The sequence below is a fragment of the Biomphalaria glabrata genome, chromosome 8 (assembly GCF_947242115.1).
Source record: "Biomphalaria glabrata chromosome 8, xgBioGlab47.1, whole genome shotgun sequence".
Lineage (NCBI taxonomy): Eukaryota > Metazoa > Mollusca > Gastropoda > Planorbidae > Biomphalaria > Biomphalaria glabrata.
Window position 1 is genome coordinate 29,727,150 of NC_074718.1, and position 15,047 is coordinate 29,742,196.

The 15,047-nt window shown below is 36.2% G+C and overlaps 1 protein-coding gene across 8 annotated transcripts in view; it reads right to left on the minus strand.

Annotated features, from left to right (window-relative positions):
- Positions 1 to 15,047, minus strand: part of LOC106066430 (copper-transporting ATPase 1-like) — a 55,038-nt gene that overhangs the window by 25,298 nt on the left and 14,693 nt on the right. For 5 of the 8 annotated variants that reach the window (XM_013225432.2, XM_013225433.2, XM_056037360.1 and 2 more), the window contains one exon: positions 2,354 to 3,197. In XM_013225432.2, the coding sequence (XP_013080886.2) occupies positions 2,354 to 3,197 (844 nt within the window). The other 3 variants (XM_056037363.1, XM_013225437.2, XM_056037362.1) reach the window with 3 other exon arrangements.

Sequence of the window (15,047 nt, forward strand, 5' to 3'; positions counted from 1 at the left end):
ATAGGAAGAAATTCCCTGTGGACAGCCTCATGTAGCAAACAGAGTCCATGAACGGGGGATTTGCGCCATTGTGGAACCTTCAGATAGGACTTGAGTCAACTCCTATCTGTTGGGAGAACTCCATCCCAATGGTCGATGGGGATACCTTTGGCACTCCAATTCCCTAATGAGCTTTTTTAGAAGGTGGTCATCAATTACTATGATCTTAAAATTCTTTTGTCTACATTTAATTTACAATAGAAAGTGATTTATGTATATGATTCTAAGTTAATTTACAATAAGATTTAATAAGCATTTTATTAAAATAATAATAAATATATATATATATATATATATATATATATATATATATATTATATATATATATATATATATTATATATATATATTATATATATATATATATATTATATATATATATTATATATATATATATATATATATATATACTCTGTAATGTATTATGTGAAAGCATTGATATAACCTAACAAGATTACACATTCAACTTGCCCCATCCCCCCTTTTTTTCTCCCCTAAAAAAATAATAATTTCCAAAAGCATGTTTATTATCAGGCTTCTGGGATATTTAAATAGCAAAGTGTATACATCTGAACAAAGCATTAAGAAGTATTTCTTCTCATTATCATTTTCCCGTTTTAATTTAGACAATGTTTTGAAAAAAAAAAAGGGTTTGAAAAACAATACTAATAAATTACTAAAATAAGAATATGATTAGCATCTGACATCATTCATCTGAACTAAGGTCTGGTTTCTAACAATTATCTCTTAGATATAAAATAACAGGACTATTTACATTACAGAATGTGATGATAACTACATGACATGTTTGGAAAAACAACAAAGGTGTGCATAATAGTTTATATATCAAACTTGTTAAATAACTTAAAATTGTTGTCAAACAGTTATACAAATTGTAACAATTACAGAAGTTGAAACCATTTAGTTCTGATGTCTGTGAAGTTAAACTGATAGGATTTTTATTCTATGTGCCAGTGAAATAAGAAACAAATAGAAATCAAGAAGTTCCATGCTTTGAAAATTTTAAATAACATTTTTTAAATATATGTATACGTTGCAGCTTTGCTATTTTGTCATCAGGTATACCTGCTAGCACGGCGTTACAGTAGTCAAGGCGGGAGAGTATGAATGCCACAGCTAGCGTTTTTGTTGACTCCGTTGTTAAATATGGTCGGATCTGGCCTAATCTACGCAGCTGTAGATAAAGACCCTTACAGAGCTGACTTATGTGAGGGTCGAAAGATAGTGTTGAGTCGAAGAAAACTCCAAGATTCCGCACTACATGGACATAAGGAAGCTGGCAGTTAGTGATAAAAAGAGAATCTGTGCTATTAGTTAAGCTATTATGCCTACAATGGTTTAGTTGTCTTTCTACCAGCAGTTTGGTGCTACAAGTCAAGGACAGGTAACAACATCTTCCCATCGCTTTCTCTGTCAGTCATCTTCTAATTTCTCCTGGTACTGTTCCCTGAAGGAAGATCATTGCAAGCCCTGAACTCTTGTAATATGGGCATAGTTTTAGTTTGCATTTTTTTACAATATTTAGCAGGTCATAGTGGGGTCTAATCGCTGTAGTAACCATGCTAGCATAGCTGACTTTAAAAATTAAATTTGTCACCTTCAGAAAAAAAAAAGTAGCAGTTGCATCTGGTCTCACATTCCATGTTCCAATAGTGATTTTATTTCTGGCATTTATTTTATCTTTGTATGGGCCAGTAATATACTTTTCCCTCTGTCCTGGTCTGTGACTGCAGGTACAACCCTTGGTAGCCCAGAATTATAGAGCAAAACATTGGGACAAAACTTGCGCACAATTACTCAATTTTATTTTAAAAGTTACAACAACAAAATATTTTAGATTTAAGAAAAAATATTAAATAAATTGTTAAATTTTAAGGAAAGTATAAATTAAAAAAAAAAGTTGTCTTATAAACACCCAGATAGAAGCCACTGACATAGGTGGCTGAAATGGTTCTCCAGAATAAGGATTCATAGTCACTATAGTAGTAGCTCTACAAGATGAAACACAGACATTCTACTAATTCATACAGAAAAGTAAATAACTTAACTAGACCATGTCTAGCTTTGAAAAGCAATCTAAATTAGCCTAATTTCTGAATGGAGAGAAAGCAAGATTACAAAGAGGATATTGAAATGATATCTATAGATACAGTCAAATCTGCTTAATCTGACTAGCTGGTTATTTGGACCAAAACAATCCTGTGAACTGATAAGATTCAACTGCACTTTATATATTAGCTTGTTGTTTTTGTTTGTATTGTTTTCACTTTGACAAAAAAAAAAAAAGAACTTACCTGTTGTTGATGCTTCAAAGCCCATGTCATCAATAAGTTCACACAGTTTTTCAGGGCTGATTAGTGATGGATAATATTGTATAGTCCCTGTTTGGCTAGCCAGAGAAACTTTTATGCTGACCACTGAAGGGTGTTTGCCAATAACACCCTCAATATTGTTAACACAAGACTGGCAGGTCATGCCACGAATATTTAAAACTTTAGTCCTAACGTCTTTGACGCTCCCTGAACTTGAGACTAGAACACTTTTGTCTGTATTGCTTGGTGAAACTGAGGCATCAAACCCCATGTCCTCAATCTGCTGAGCTATTTTGAGTGGAACAGTAACACAGGGGTTGAAAGTCACGTGAGCTGATTTGTTGGTCAGACTGACCTTGATGTTCAGAATTCCAGATTTAGAGGACATGTTACTTTCAATATTTTTCACGCAAGACTGGCAGGTCATGCCCTCAACATGAATGTCAACCACTGCTTTGTCCCCAGAGGAAGATGGAGAAATAACCTTGGCATCAAAGCCCATGTCATCTATAGCCTCAGCTGCAGCCTCTGGTGTGATAATGGAGGGGACAATAACAAGCCTGGCATTCTTGTTCTCTAGTGAGACGGAGATACTCTTAATGCCAGGAACTTTGGAGATGTTGCCCTCAATGTTCCGCACACAAGACATGCAGGTCATGCCCTCCACCGACACCATCACCTCCATTTCCTCCATAAAAGGCTGGGCCTCCTCTATGGCCTTCACCATGGCTGGATAGCCGTTCTTAGCAGCAGCCTCAGCCAAGACTGGTGGGCTGGTTTGTAGTGGACTGTACTGGACAGCAGCCCTCTTGGTTTCAAAACTCACCTAAATCAAACAAAGATTAAAATAAAAGGATTACAATAATGTTAACTTAATGCAAGTTTTTATATGCGCACAAAATCATTTTCAGTAAGATGCATTCCATGCAACATATAAGCTAGGACTATGAGGATCATTCAGTTAAAGTAGTTACTAAATTAAAAGGGTGGGAAGTACTTTCTGAAGTACTGAAAGATTCAAATAATAAAATATAAAAAGTTTGTTGGATATAGCTATATGAATAAAACATCAAGCAAAATGGAAGTCTACGAACAATTAGACTACATGGATAAGAACAACATTTATTTCAATAAAAAATAAAAAGTATTTAAGAGAATTACAGATTTATCTGTATCCAAAGACCCCAAAGAAGGGAAGATTGGTTTGTTTTATGGACACAGAAATTGTTTTTTACTTTCTGATACAGATCTGAGTCTCCATGTCACTCAGACTTCTGTGGCCACCTTATTATATACATATTGCTTTATCCAGTAATTCAATGTCCATATAGCCTCACGTTCACACATACAAAGCCACAGTGTTCAGACCAGATACATGAGTATGAAGCAGGATACTGTATTATGATGACTGATATAATGATCATATCAAAAACTTATGGCTGAAGTAATATGGTAGAAATACTAGGATGAGGGACCAGTTGATCAGATCAGCTATACAGGGAATGAAACTCAATGGCTGACTAATGAAATAATGCTAAATTATGCCCGACAAAGCAACATCAATCATAACAGTATCAATCAACATTTCCCACTTATCTTTACACTTATCAGTTTACTCTAGTAGAGACAAATGTTTCACATAAAAAAAAAACCAGAGAATATCTGAATGGTGATGAAAATGTGTCCAGACACAACAGATGTTCTACACTGAGAACTTTTGAATAATGAAAACATGTCCAGACACAACAGACGTTCTACACTGAGAACTTTTGAATAATGAAAACATGTCCAGACACAACAGACGTTCTACACTGAGAACTTTTGAATAATGACAACGTGTCCAGACACAACAGACGTTCTACACTGAGAACTTTTGAATAATGACAACGTGTCCAGACACAACAGACGTTCTACACTGTGAACTTTTGAATAATGACAACGTGTCCAGACACAACAGACGTTCTACACTGTGAACTTTTGAATAATGACAACATGTCCAGACACAACAGACGTTCTACACTGTGAACTTTTGAATAATGACAACGTGTCCAGACACAACAGACGTTATACACTGAGAACTTTTGAATAATGACAAGTGTCCAGACACAACAGACGTTATACACTGAGAACTTTTGAATAATGACAAGTGTCCAGACACAACAGACATTCTACACTGAGAACTTTTGAATAATGACAACGTGTCCAGACACAACAGACGTTATACACTGAGAACTTTTGAATAATGACAACGTGTCCAGGCACAACAGACGTTATACACTGAGAACTTTTGAATAATGAAAACGTGTCCAGACACAACAGACGTTATAACTGTGAACTTTTGAATAATGACAACGTGTCCAGGCACAACAGACGTTCTACACTGAGAACTTTTGAATAATGACAACGTGTCCAGACACAACAGACGTTATACACTGAGAACTTTTGAATAATGAAAACGTGTCCAGACACAACAGACGTTATACACTGAGAACTTTTGAATAATGAAAACGTGTCCAGACACAACAGACGTTATACACTGAGAACTTTTGAATAATGAAAACGTGTCCAGACACAACAGACGTTATACACTGAGAACTTTTGAATAATGAAAACGTGCCCACATGGCCACATCACAGACATCATTGAGGCTACATTGAGAGCTTCTGAACGATAAAACATCCCATATTCTCGCTCAACTATTAGACATTTGTATAACAATAGAAATCGATACCTAAAGAGGGTGCAAGCCACTGTAAGCATACACTTCAACATTCTAAGTAATGAATGACTCGTTAGGTTACCTTAATGTTCGTTCATATCTACCATCACATTCGATTGGCCCATACAGTTTAACGAAAGCAGTCACAATACTCAGTTTTCAATGTAAACACAGACATGTTCAGCATATGGTCTGGTTCACTTCAGTGTGATGCAAGGCTACGCCCCCGCCCTACCACGAGAGCTGATAAATGGAACTCAAATTTAAAACGTAGAGCCGTCACTGCTGAGAAACTATCATTAATTGGCAGTATATGCGGGAATGAACTGTCTTCTAGTAATAGTGATACAATTTAGTATACTATCGTCCATCATCATCATCCAACTCCATTGAAATGAGGGCCTGGGAGGCTGGACAGACGCCCTGTGGTTGAGCACAAGACACGCAAGTCAGCATACGTCAAGTGCACGTGGACATGTTGGGATGGAAGTTAGTAAATCTGGAATAGGAGAAAATGTGAGGCACATGTTTCCTCATCGTAAGTGGGAAGTTTGGCATGAGCCCTGCAAAGTAAGAACTGACAGGACAATATCCCATTCTAGGACAATGTCCCGTTCTGCAATGTGCTATAATTGTAAGACAGCTTCCACTACGCCAATGTAAAACATTGTATCATTGATATATTTTTTTTTTTGTTTACACGAGATTCGTCAAGTAAATATAAATTAAAGGAACGATAATAGATAGTCCATTGATGTTAAGATAACTTACTTATAGAAACATGAAGTTAGTTATTAAAATCACAGAGTCATATATTTGTACGTTTGTAATAATAGTAGAGCCTTTGACAATGTGCGAGGAAATTGTTTCAAATAGTTTTATTATAATTTCAGCCTTCGTTGTTGTGTACAGGCCTAATACTTTTATTTTGAATCCATCGGCAGATTAAATTGAAACTTCCCAAAGCCAGATATGTTAAGATTTACTTATACAGATCTAGATCTACATAGATACTGAAAATATCTGTCTCGATGTCCATAAAGTTAAGAAGGTCTTGGGTTAAAACTAAAGGCGAGTTAAAACGTCTACGCATAGCACACAATAACAGGTGTACAAGGCATATTTGAGTCAACTGCCTTATAATATATAGTGCCTATACTATACCCCAGTCTATACTACCTTACCTCTGTTTACATTACACACAGCACAGAATGTGACTGAAATCCAGTCAATACGCTATCACACAAATCTAAATATAGACATGTACTTTTAACTGTTGTTTTGGTTCTCTCCCAACGAACTAACGGCATACAGTAGCACTCGCTACGAGGAAAACAAAAAAACAGCTGTGTCACGCTGGTCACGTGCTGTCATGTCAACAGACGACTTACACACTCACCCCTTCTGTGATGCACGACACCGCCAATCAGACTCCGACACACGGACACAATGTCGTCTACAAGAAGTCACTGGGGCGAATCAAAATACATCAAGATAAAATGCCCCATTGAAAGAATTAGCACTAACCACAGACTTAGATCAATGGACATGCCTCGAACAGGACCTCAACGAACTCATGTACGCTCCTAGCAAGAGATCAACCTAAAGGTCAAAATTGTACGAGTCTGAATTACGACAGAATGACACATTTCTTACAAAAGAGAGTGAGTAGGCCAACAGTGTGTGTGTGTGTGTGTATGAGAGCGAGAGAGAATATGATGTTTTTTTAAACGGGATTCTCCGATGTGACCACATACACGTACACAAGCAGATACACGCACCCCCCCCCCCATTTCCCTTAAGGGTACAGGCCGCTATATGTTTTGTGTGGTCTGTCCCTCTGTCACCTTTAGCGCTCAAAAACTATCAAAACAAATACTGAACATTCGATTTAATATTTTACAGCCTGCAAAACATCATTAAATCAAAAGTCAATTTTATCAATTGATCAAATGGTGACATTTCATAACAATCCTCGTTGTCTCCTCCGTGTAAAGATTCACCGTATTGAGGCATGTTGGTGTAAAGGTATTTTTTTATTAGCTCATTCACCGCAAAAAGGAGGGGGGGGGGTATGGGGTTATTGCACCTGCTCCGCGCAACTGGAAATAGCGGTAGCAATTTTGTCGAGAAAGTTTGTAATGGCTCCTTTGAAAAAAAAAACAAAAAACTATTTGATTTATCTTTTCATATTTCCAGACATCTGTAGCTAAAATATATAAATAAATCACTATTATCAAGAAAAAAAATGTACAGTTAAATGGATAGATAGATAGACAGACTGATGGACAGACAGATAGACATACAGATAGATACACACGCAGACAACTTTTCTGGAGTTACTTACAAACACATTTTCCCCCCTGAGTGAAACTAATGATAAAACAATGGCGTTAAAAATTAGAATGAACACACTTTCCTTCCACAATACATCTAAATACAAATAGTTCATTTAGGTCATTTTAGAGCAGGGGTTCTCACCACTATGGGGGTCGAACGACCATTTGCCAGTGGTCGCTTAAGAACATCGGAATTTTTTATTTTTTTTTGCTATTTTTATCGGAATTGTTTTTTTTGTTCGTTTTTCACGTGTTGTAAGAAGCATACGTGTACACTGCTTGATATGCATTTACGTTTGCAATAATGGAGCAAAGGGAGATTGCTTAGATTAGATTCTCAAACAATTTATGAAACGATCATCAAGCATCAATAAAATAAACTAAAAAGTGGGGTGACAAATGCGTCATTTGTAATGAAGTTCTCTCTGCCCAATGTATGAAGCTGAACAAACGTCCGAGCTTTGCGGATAAGGACATCTAGTATTTTAGTTTTGAAGGCTGATAAAGTCAAGAAATCCAAACTTGACTCAGCTGGCATAATTAAAACATAACAGCCATTGCCCTAGAAGCTTTTTATTCGGTGGCTTTCAGAATTGCCAGAGCTATGAAACCTCACACTATTACCAAGGAGTTAATATTACCAGCGGTCAAAGTCATTGCTCGAATTCTTTACTAAATCTAGTGCAATTTCGTTATCTAATGACACTGTTCACAGGAAAGAATAGACATGTCTGCTAATATTATCAAGCAGGTAATTCAAAAATATTAAATGTCTTCCACTTTCAATATTTAGCATACAATTTGATAAATCCACAGATTATGTAACTTGTTCACAATTACTGGTTTCCTTGACATAATAGTGATTATAAAGATTAAGTTTCTTTGCAAACTTCTTAAAATGACCTCTGCAGCAAGTGGTGTAATTGACTAAGTTCATTTTTGGAAAAGTAAAAGACCTCTGCACAGATGCTGCTCAAAGTATGCTTGAATGTCGGTCTGGATTTCCATGTTTGTTACAGAATGAGTCCCCATAAACAAAGATACTGCCACAAGCATTACATCAATAGCAAGGCAGCTACATATGATTTCTCTTCAATGTAAGTAACACAATTCTGGATGAATCGTTGGGCGTCATTCTGTTCTAGTTGAGATTTTTTCGCGAGACCTTCTTCCATTTCTAACAACACATCTTCGTGAAACATGGTTGTTATTTTTTTTGCCAGTTAGTCATCAAGTCTAGATACAGAAATAAACTTGATGCATAACATGTGAATTCCTAATCTAGTGAAATAAAAACAAGCTCAACCTTCGCACTCTACTTTGGGGTGTTTGAAAATACTGTTGCAACAATATTGTAGCTTAAGTTTACTGTGTCAAAGACTGTACGTTTTCCATGCTTAGTTTTGTATGCAACATGAATATGTTATAAACACGCAATAAAAAAAAAGTAAATAAATGAAAGTAATAAATGATAGACTATTTTGTGTAATTGAAGCGTAAATTTATTTGACACTAAATAAAGCTTTTGCTATGTTCAGTCTCTAACCTCATGGATATCAGATATAGACATTTTGATAACGATTTTTATAAAATTAGCTAAATCACATTTACCTAGGCCTATGAACGAAATTTTGTCTATGTCTGGGGTCGCCACCTCGTGAAAAACTGTATTAGGGGTCGTGGAGCTAAAAAAAAACAACAAGGTTGCGGACCGCTGTTTTAGAGGGTCAGCATCGTCCAAGGAAAATACTACATCAACCTACACAGTGTGATGTCACAGCTCGGAGAATTCGTGTATTATAAGTTTACATTTATAATTATTTTTGTTTTTGTGGCCTTCAAATACTTTCACTATGAAAAGAATCAGGACGATTACTACTACCACAATGCACGACATTCATACGAGAAAGGCACGAAGTCAAAAATCAAGGTGGAAAAAAAGAAATGGCAATGAAATATGGTGTCTTTTACAGATACACAAAAAAATAATTTAAGTTTACATTTGTTTTCATTATATAAATACTACTTTTTATATCGTGTTTGTTTTTCCCCTCTACATCATTAGGAGATTTATTTACCAACATGTGTTTTCTATAACGCATAACAAAGTGAACCAAGAGTTCTTTGCTAATCCTAAACTAATCTATAACACGAGAATAATTTTGCACATCCAGGCCTCACAGTTGGAGAGTTAGCACAAAAGCAGCGGGACGCACATTATCTGAGACTCAAAGAAAACACCTTGTCGAAGACAGGCGCAGAAGACAAGAAGGAAACTTTGCTTCCATCATGTGTGGATAAATATGCAGGTCGCGACTAGGTTCGCGTAGTCACTTGGAAATCAAAGATATTGTCATTATTATTATTATTATAAATCCAGGCTTCGAATCTTTTGTTCCAAAATCCCAGGTTGTTGTGTTTTTTTTTATTTTATTTTAATAGGGCATTTCTTATTAGCATAGTTATTTCTTTTACTTTAACCTTTGTTGTCTTTTTTTTTATTGAAAAAAATCAGCCCACAAAATGAAAAAAAAAAAACAAACAACAACTAACAAATAAAAAAAAAACAAACAGTAAGCTTTTTTTTTTTTTTTTCTTAAATCCTAAATGTTGAGGTGAACTGTGGTTTAATAAAATAGCAAAATCAATAACAGTTTGTGTAGTTGAATAAGTCACAATTAACGCCAAGGCTTAATCTTTAAGGCTTCTGCAATGAAAAAAATCTTAAGTTATAAAGGAACCACAAAGGGATCTTCTTTAAACACTACAAGCACACGAAGACGCGCGGGAATCATTCAATTTTGCTAGACTTGAGATGTATTTGCCTAAACCCCAATCCCGAGCTCCATAACACAATAAAGATAAGCCGCATTATCAATAAGTATGGATAAAGCACACGCGATGACGCTAAGTAAATCAATCGAACATCACTACCCAGACACAGACGTCCACCGGGTGCACAGTGTCTGCTAAAAGGACCTTAATACAAAACAACTTGACATTTCGGAAAGTGACACCTACCACTGCACTCTTTTGTGTTTTCCTGATTCAGTGATTCTCACGCTGAGAGAACTAACCAACAATGTTAGCAGCGACATAAACACTGACTTTGGGGGAACAGGGTGAGGGAACACATCACGCAAGATAACCGAGATAGACACTTCAATCAGATAAACATTGCATGCTAGCATCTCGTTAATACATGCGATTTGGTCCACCATCAGTTATCACAAGATGTGTTGTCATCTGATGCACTTTTTATTTTTAGAGTTTTGTTTTTCAACTGATGGTGGATTGTATGTCACGGTAAATTTCTGGGTCAAACGTATGTCTCTCTTATCAGGTGAAGCTAACGACACTGGGCTGCCAAGATAAACGTCACTTTCACCCAATGATGGCGTTAGGACAGTAGTTCTCAAACGTTGGCTGGTGAGGTCTCATCAGATGGAAAACAAAATTACGTTCGCACCCCCACCCCACCCTAGGTCATGGAAAAGTACAGGGGGAAAGTTCCCACATCGGGATACGGGTTGGAGCCCTTTGCTGCATTTTAAAGGGTAGAAATGCATTGTCTTAGTATCCTGAGAGTGAAAAGAAAAATTCGTAAATTACTAGACCTACTAGACAGATCGAGTCTCAAACAAGGAAATCCTATGCCGAACTGGGAGTCGAACACTTTGTGAGGTTGTGACAGAGCGTCGCATGAGGTTTGCGGGACATGTTCTACGTCAAAATGAACTACGCACACCAAGAGTTGCGATAACATGGAAGCCAATACGAGGAAAGCGCAAACAGGGACGCCCTCGTATTACTTGGCGACACACCTTCATGGAGGACATCAGAACAGTGGACACCAGGTGGGAGGAGGCTTCAGACATTGCCAATGACAGATCTTTATGGAGACAGCTTGCCGCCCAATGCGCCGAACGGCGCGGGAGGACCTAAGTCTAAGACTAGACCTGAGTAGCCTATTATTGTCCTTATTGTTCAGAGACTCCTGAACAAAAGCTTTCTCCCCCCTCCCCCGGGGCCCGTTATTCACATTTTGACAAGACCCAGACATCGGTGACTTACAAGAGTTTTAGGAAGAAACATTCCCACATAGTTTCTTTCCTAGTGACATTCATTTAACAAGTAAACTAGTCATCGCCCGCTATTGCGATTAGAATGAATAGGCCCTGTGTTTTCAATTTGTTAAATAGCAATGTCTGAGCCTACCAAGTCCATACCCCCATTCCTATTCACATGTTTACATCGCAGTAAAAAAAAAAAAAAAGTAGGCCATATAAGATCCATGCAGATCTCTACACACAGATCTGAATACATATGAAGTATATCAAGGTAGATTTAGTAAGACTGAACAAAACGACCGCAAGAGTACATTATGAGGTCCGCCGACATGTTGAAATTTCCAAATTGCTTTGATGATGATGTTAATTTTGCTTGATAAGAAAAGATATTTCTTAAATAATTTTCAGCATTTGATTCGATACAACGGATGTCCCATGACTTTACCACACAAGTTTTGTATTTCTGCCATTTTGTCGGGAATGCAAAGGAGGTCGACACTGGTGCTCCGCTTCACTAGATTACTGATAGATGTTTTTAAGAAGATAATGATGACAAATGTCTTCTGTTTCATGGTGAATAGAAATGTAATTACCGCTACGCCTAAGTTAAGAGTGATGAAGCAAGACGTTTTAGCGCAGCCCTTTTGTGCGACATGGTTGTTTTGACGACAGACATCATGACGCTTAATATTTTTGACACATTAAATATGTTTCTTTGTCTTTAAAAACAGTGATATACACATCTATGTTTGGCATGCATTTTTTTGTTCAAATATATTATGTATGTAAAGAACCGAAGTCATTTCTGACCATTTAAGTTAGGATTTAAATTTGTTACTAACATACTAACATCATAGTGTGTCTGTAGGTTTTTAATATTGTCCAAAGTAGAACATTATGTCCAACTTATATGCATACTAAATAGATTTTTTCTCCTTAAAAAAAAGTAAACATTTTTTTGTGTAAATGTAGTATTTAGTATAACAGAACTTAACTAAGCTTAGCAATACACATGTAAAAAAAATATTTTTTGACCAAAATTCTAAAACCGTTTGCATAAATGTGTTAAAAATATGGTAAATTGATATCTCCCCTACTAAGGAGCCTTCCGTGTTTGTTACTATTAATAGTGAATAGTTGTATAAGTGGTGTATTTTTATGAAAAAACTGCTTGCATAAGTGATTAAAAAAATTAAGAGTTTTCGCGTTCAGAAAAGAAAAAAAGTAGCCGTTGCATCAGAACTTTGAAGGGTCTAAATATTATGATGTCGGATTTTCACTATCTTTTCTAGTTTACGAGATCTAAACGGTACGGGCAGACATTCCTATAGCGTCTTTTCCCCTTTCAGGGGCGCTAAAAATGGATGCAATGTTTTGTTCACAACAAACAAACAATAATTGGTTTATTTAATTTATGGGATCTCAACTTAAAATTAAAATTTAAAAAAAGAAAAAAGAAAACAGTTTTAAAAAAAAGGTAATTATAAAAAATATATTTAAATTATCAACAGAACATATATCCGCATAGTTGTAAAAATGGTGTATTTTTATGATAGTTGATTTTAAAAATTGATTTTTTCGCTTTCAAAAAGAAAAAAAAAAAAAAAAACCGGTAGTCGTTGCATCAGAACACTGAATGGTCTAAAATATCATGATGTCGAATTTTCAATATCTTTTCCAGTTTACGAGATCTAAACGGGACGGACGGACGGACAGACAAACGACACAAAACTAAAAGCGCCTATTCCTCTTTCGGGGGCCGCTAAAAAAACACATACATTTTTTTTTCAGATGGGGCCTGAGTGTCATAACTTAAAAAATCATGTTGGAGGCCTTCTAGTACTGGTTTGATGTCGGAAAGGCTTCAACAATATTTAATAAAAAGTCCAGGTTTTGGAGAATTGTTTCCAAATAAATCTACGTACCGTAATTCAGCCTATAGCGTATTGGTACGATACATTAGAATGCATGGTAGAGGATCAGCATATTAGTAAGAAGTAAGAAAGTGATTAAAGAACTCATATCACGGGGGACCCTCAAGTGCTAGTCCATAAACGTTAGTCCACGTTCGCCATCTCCAAAGGCCCACCCTGATTTTTTATAACTTCGTTTGGAAAAATAAATGTTACTAAACGTTACTATGTTAAATATTACTAATTATAATTTCCCACTGCTAAAATTCCCATTGCTATTATTATGTCCTTTTTTTCCTCTAGCAGTACAAATGAAAAGTGAATGTGAACTAGTCAGTCTAATTAATCAACCTAGTTTAAATTATTATTGATTATTACGCTAGTTGGGAATAAAAAAAAAGTAATATAAGTCTCAAATAAATCAGTGATTACAGAAGGATAATTGGTTAAGTCCAAACCTCATAGATTTATTTAGCCTCACATTGGCGAATTGGTATTGAATTCAGGTAAAAAGACAAAGTAGACAAATACTCGCTGACCGTTGTAAACACTATAGATATGTTGTTGTTTTTATAATTTTAGCTAAAAGCATTGCAACTATAGGAACTGTAATAGTGGTGAGTGGCTAAAAGAAAAAAAAAAGATTACTACAAGTGTTATGTTTTTACACATACTCAGTTACGGCCCATATGGGTCCGCTGTTTGGTAAACAACGTAGGCAGTGGCGTCACTAGGGGGTACTGGCCGCACCGGGTGACACCCACCAGGGGGTGACACCCAAGTCGGAAAAATTCACTTTTCCAAAATGCAATTTTTAAAACTAAAAACTACTCACTGTTTAGTATGTCCCAAATTTTCTAAATTGTATTCTATTTGGCTTGTAATCTTCCTATTAGTAGAAAAATAATACGTTGTAGACGCCTGGAGAAAGAGTTTCTGAAGCTCAGAAATGTAGAAAAACGATTGGCGCCCGGGGCTTCACCCCGGATAACCCCCACAAACATCTTATCTGATCAGTTGAGTGGCGAACGTAACATTTTTTATTGTAAAATAATGAGATGGGTAACCTGCACACAATGTGCATAACTTTGAGGGCGTCTTCATCTGTCATACCGTGTATACATTTAATTGTATTTCAAAGTAATGCTATGTCGTCTGCAAAATCCAAAATCGGTTTGTTTTACGCCATGGGAACCCGAATGTATTTAATGTATTTCTATTTCATCGTCGATGGCAGCAAGAAAGAAAAATGGGGATAAGATAAACCCTATCTTATGTCCGTATTGATGTTGAAGAATTCCACCTTCTGTTGTAACACGGCAGCTTGATTTGATGAGTGTCGCTGAATCTGGACAAATTGTTGCTAGATGCCTTCTTCTCTTAATAGTTTCCAGAGTGATTCCGATGGAAGCTGTCAACCTTTTTTTTTAAATCTACAAAAACTGATCAACATCCTTTGTTGTTTCGCAGGACGTAAACCTGTATAGTGCTTGATTTGCCTTTTTGGAAGCAGCTGAGAAACACTAATATATTTAAAAACCTTTTCCGTAAGGAGCTCTTAAATAATCTCTAATAAAAATGTTCAACTCAATGTTTCTCAAATCAGTAATTGCACATTACAAATGTATGTAATCA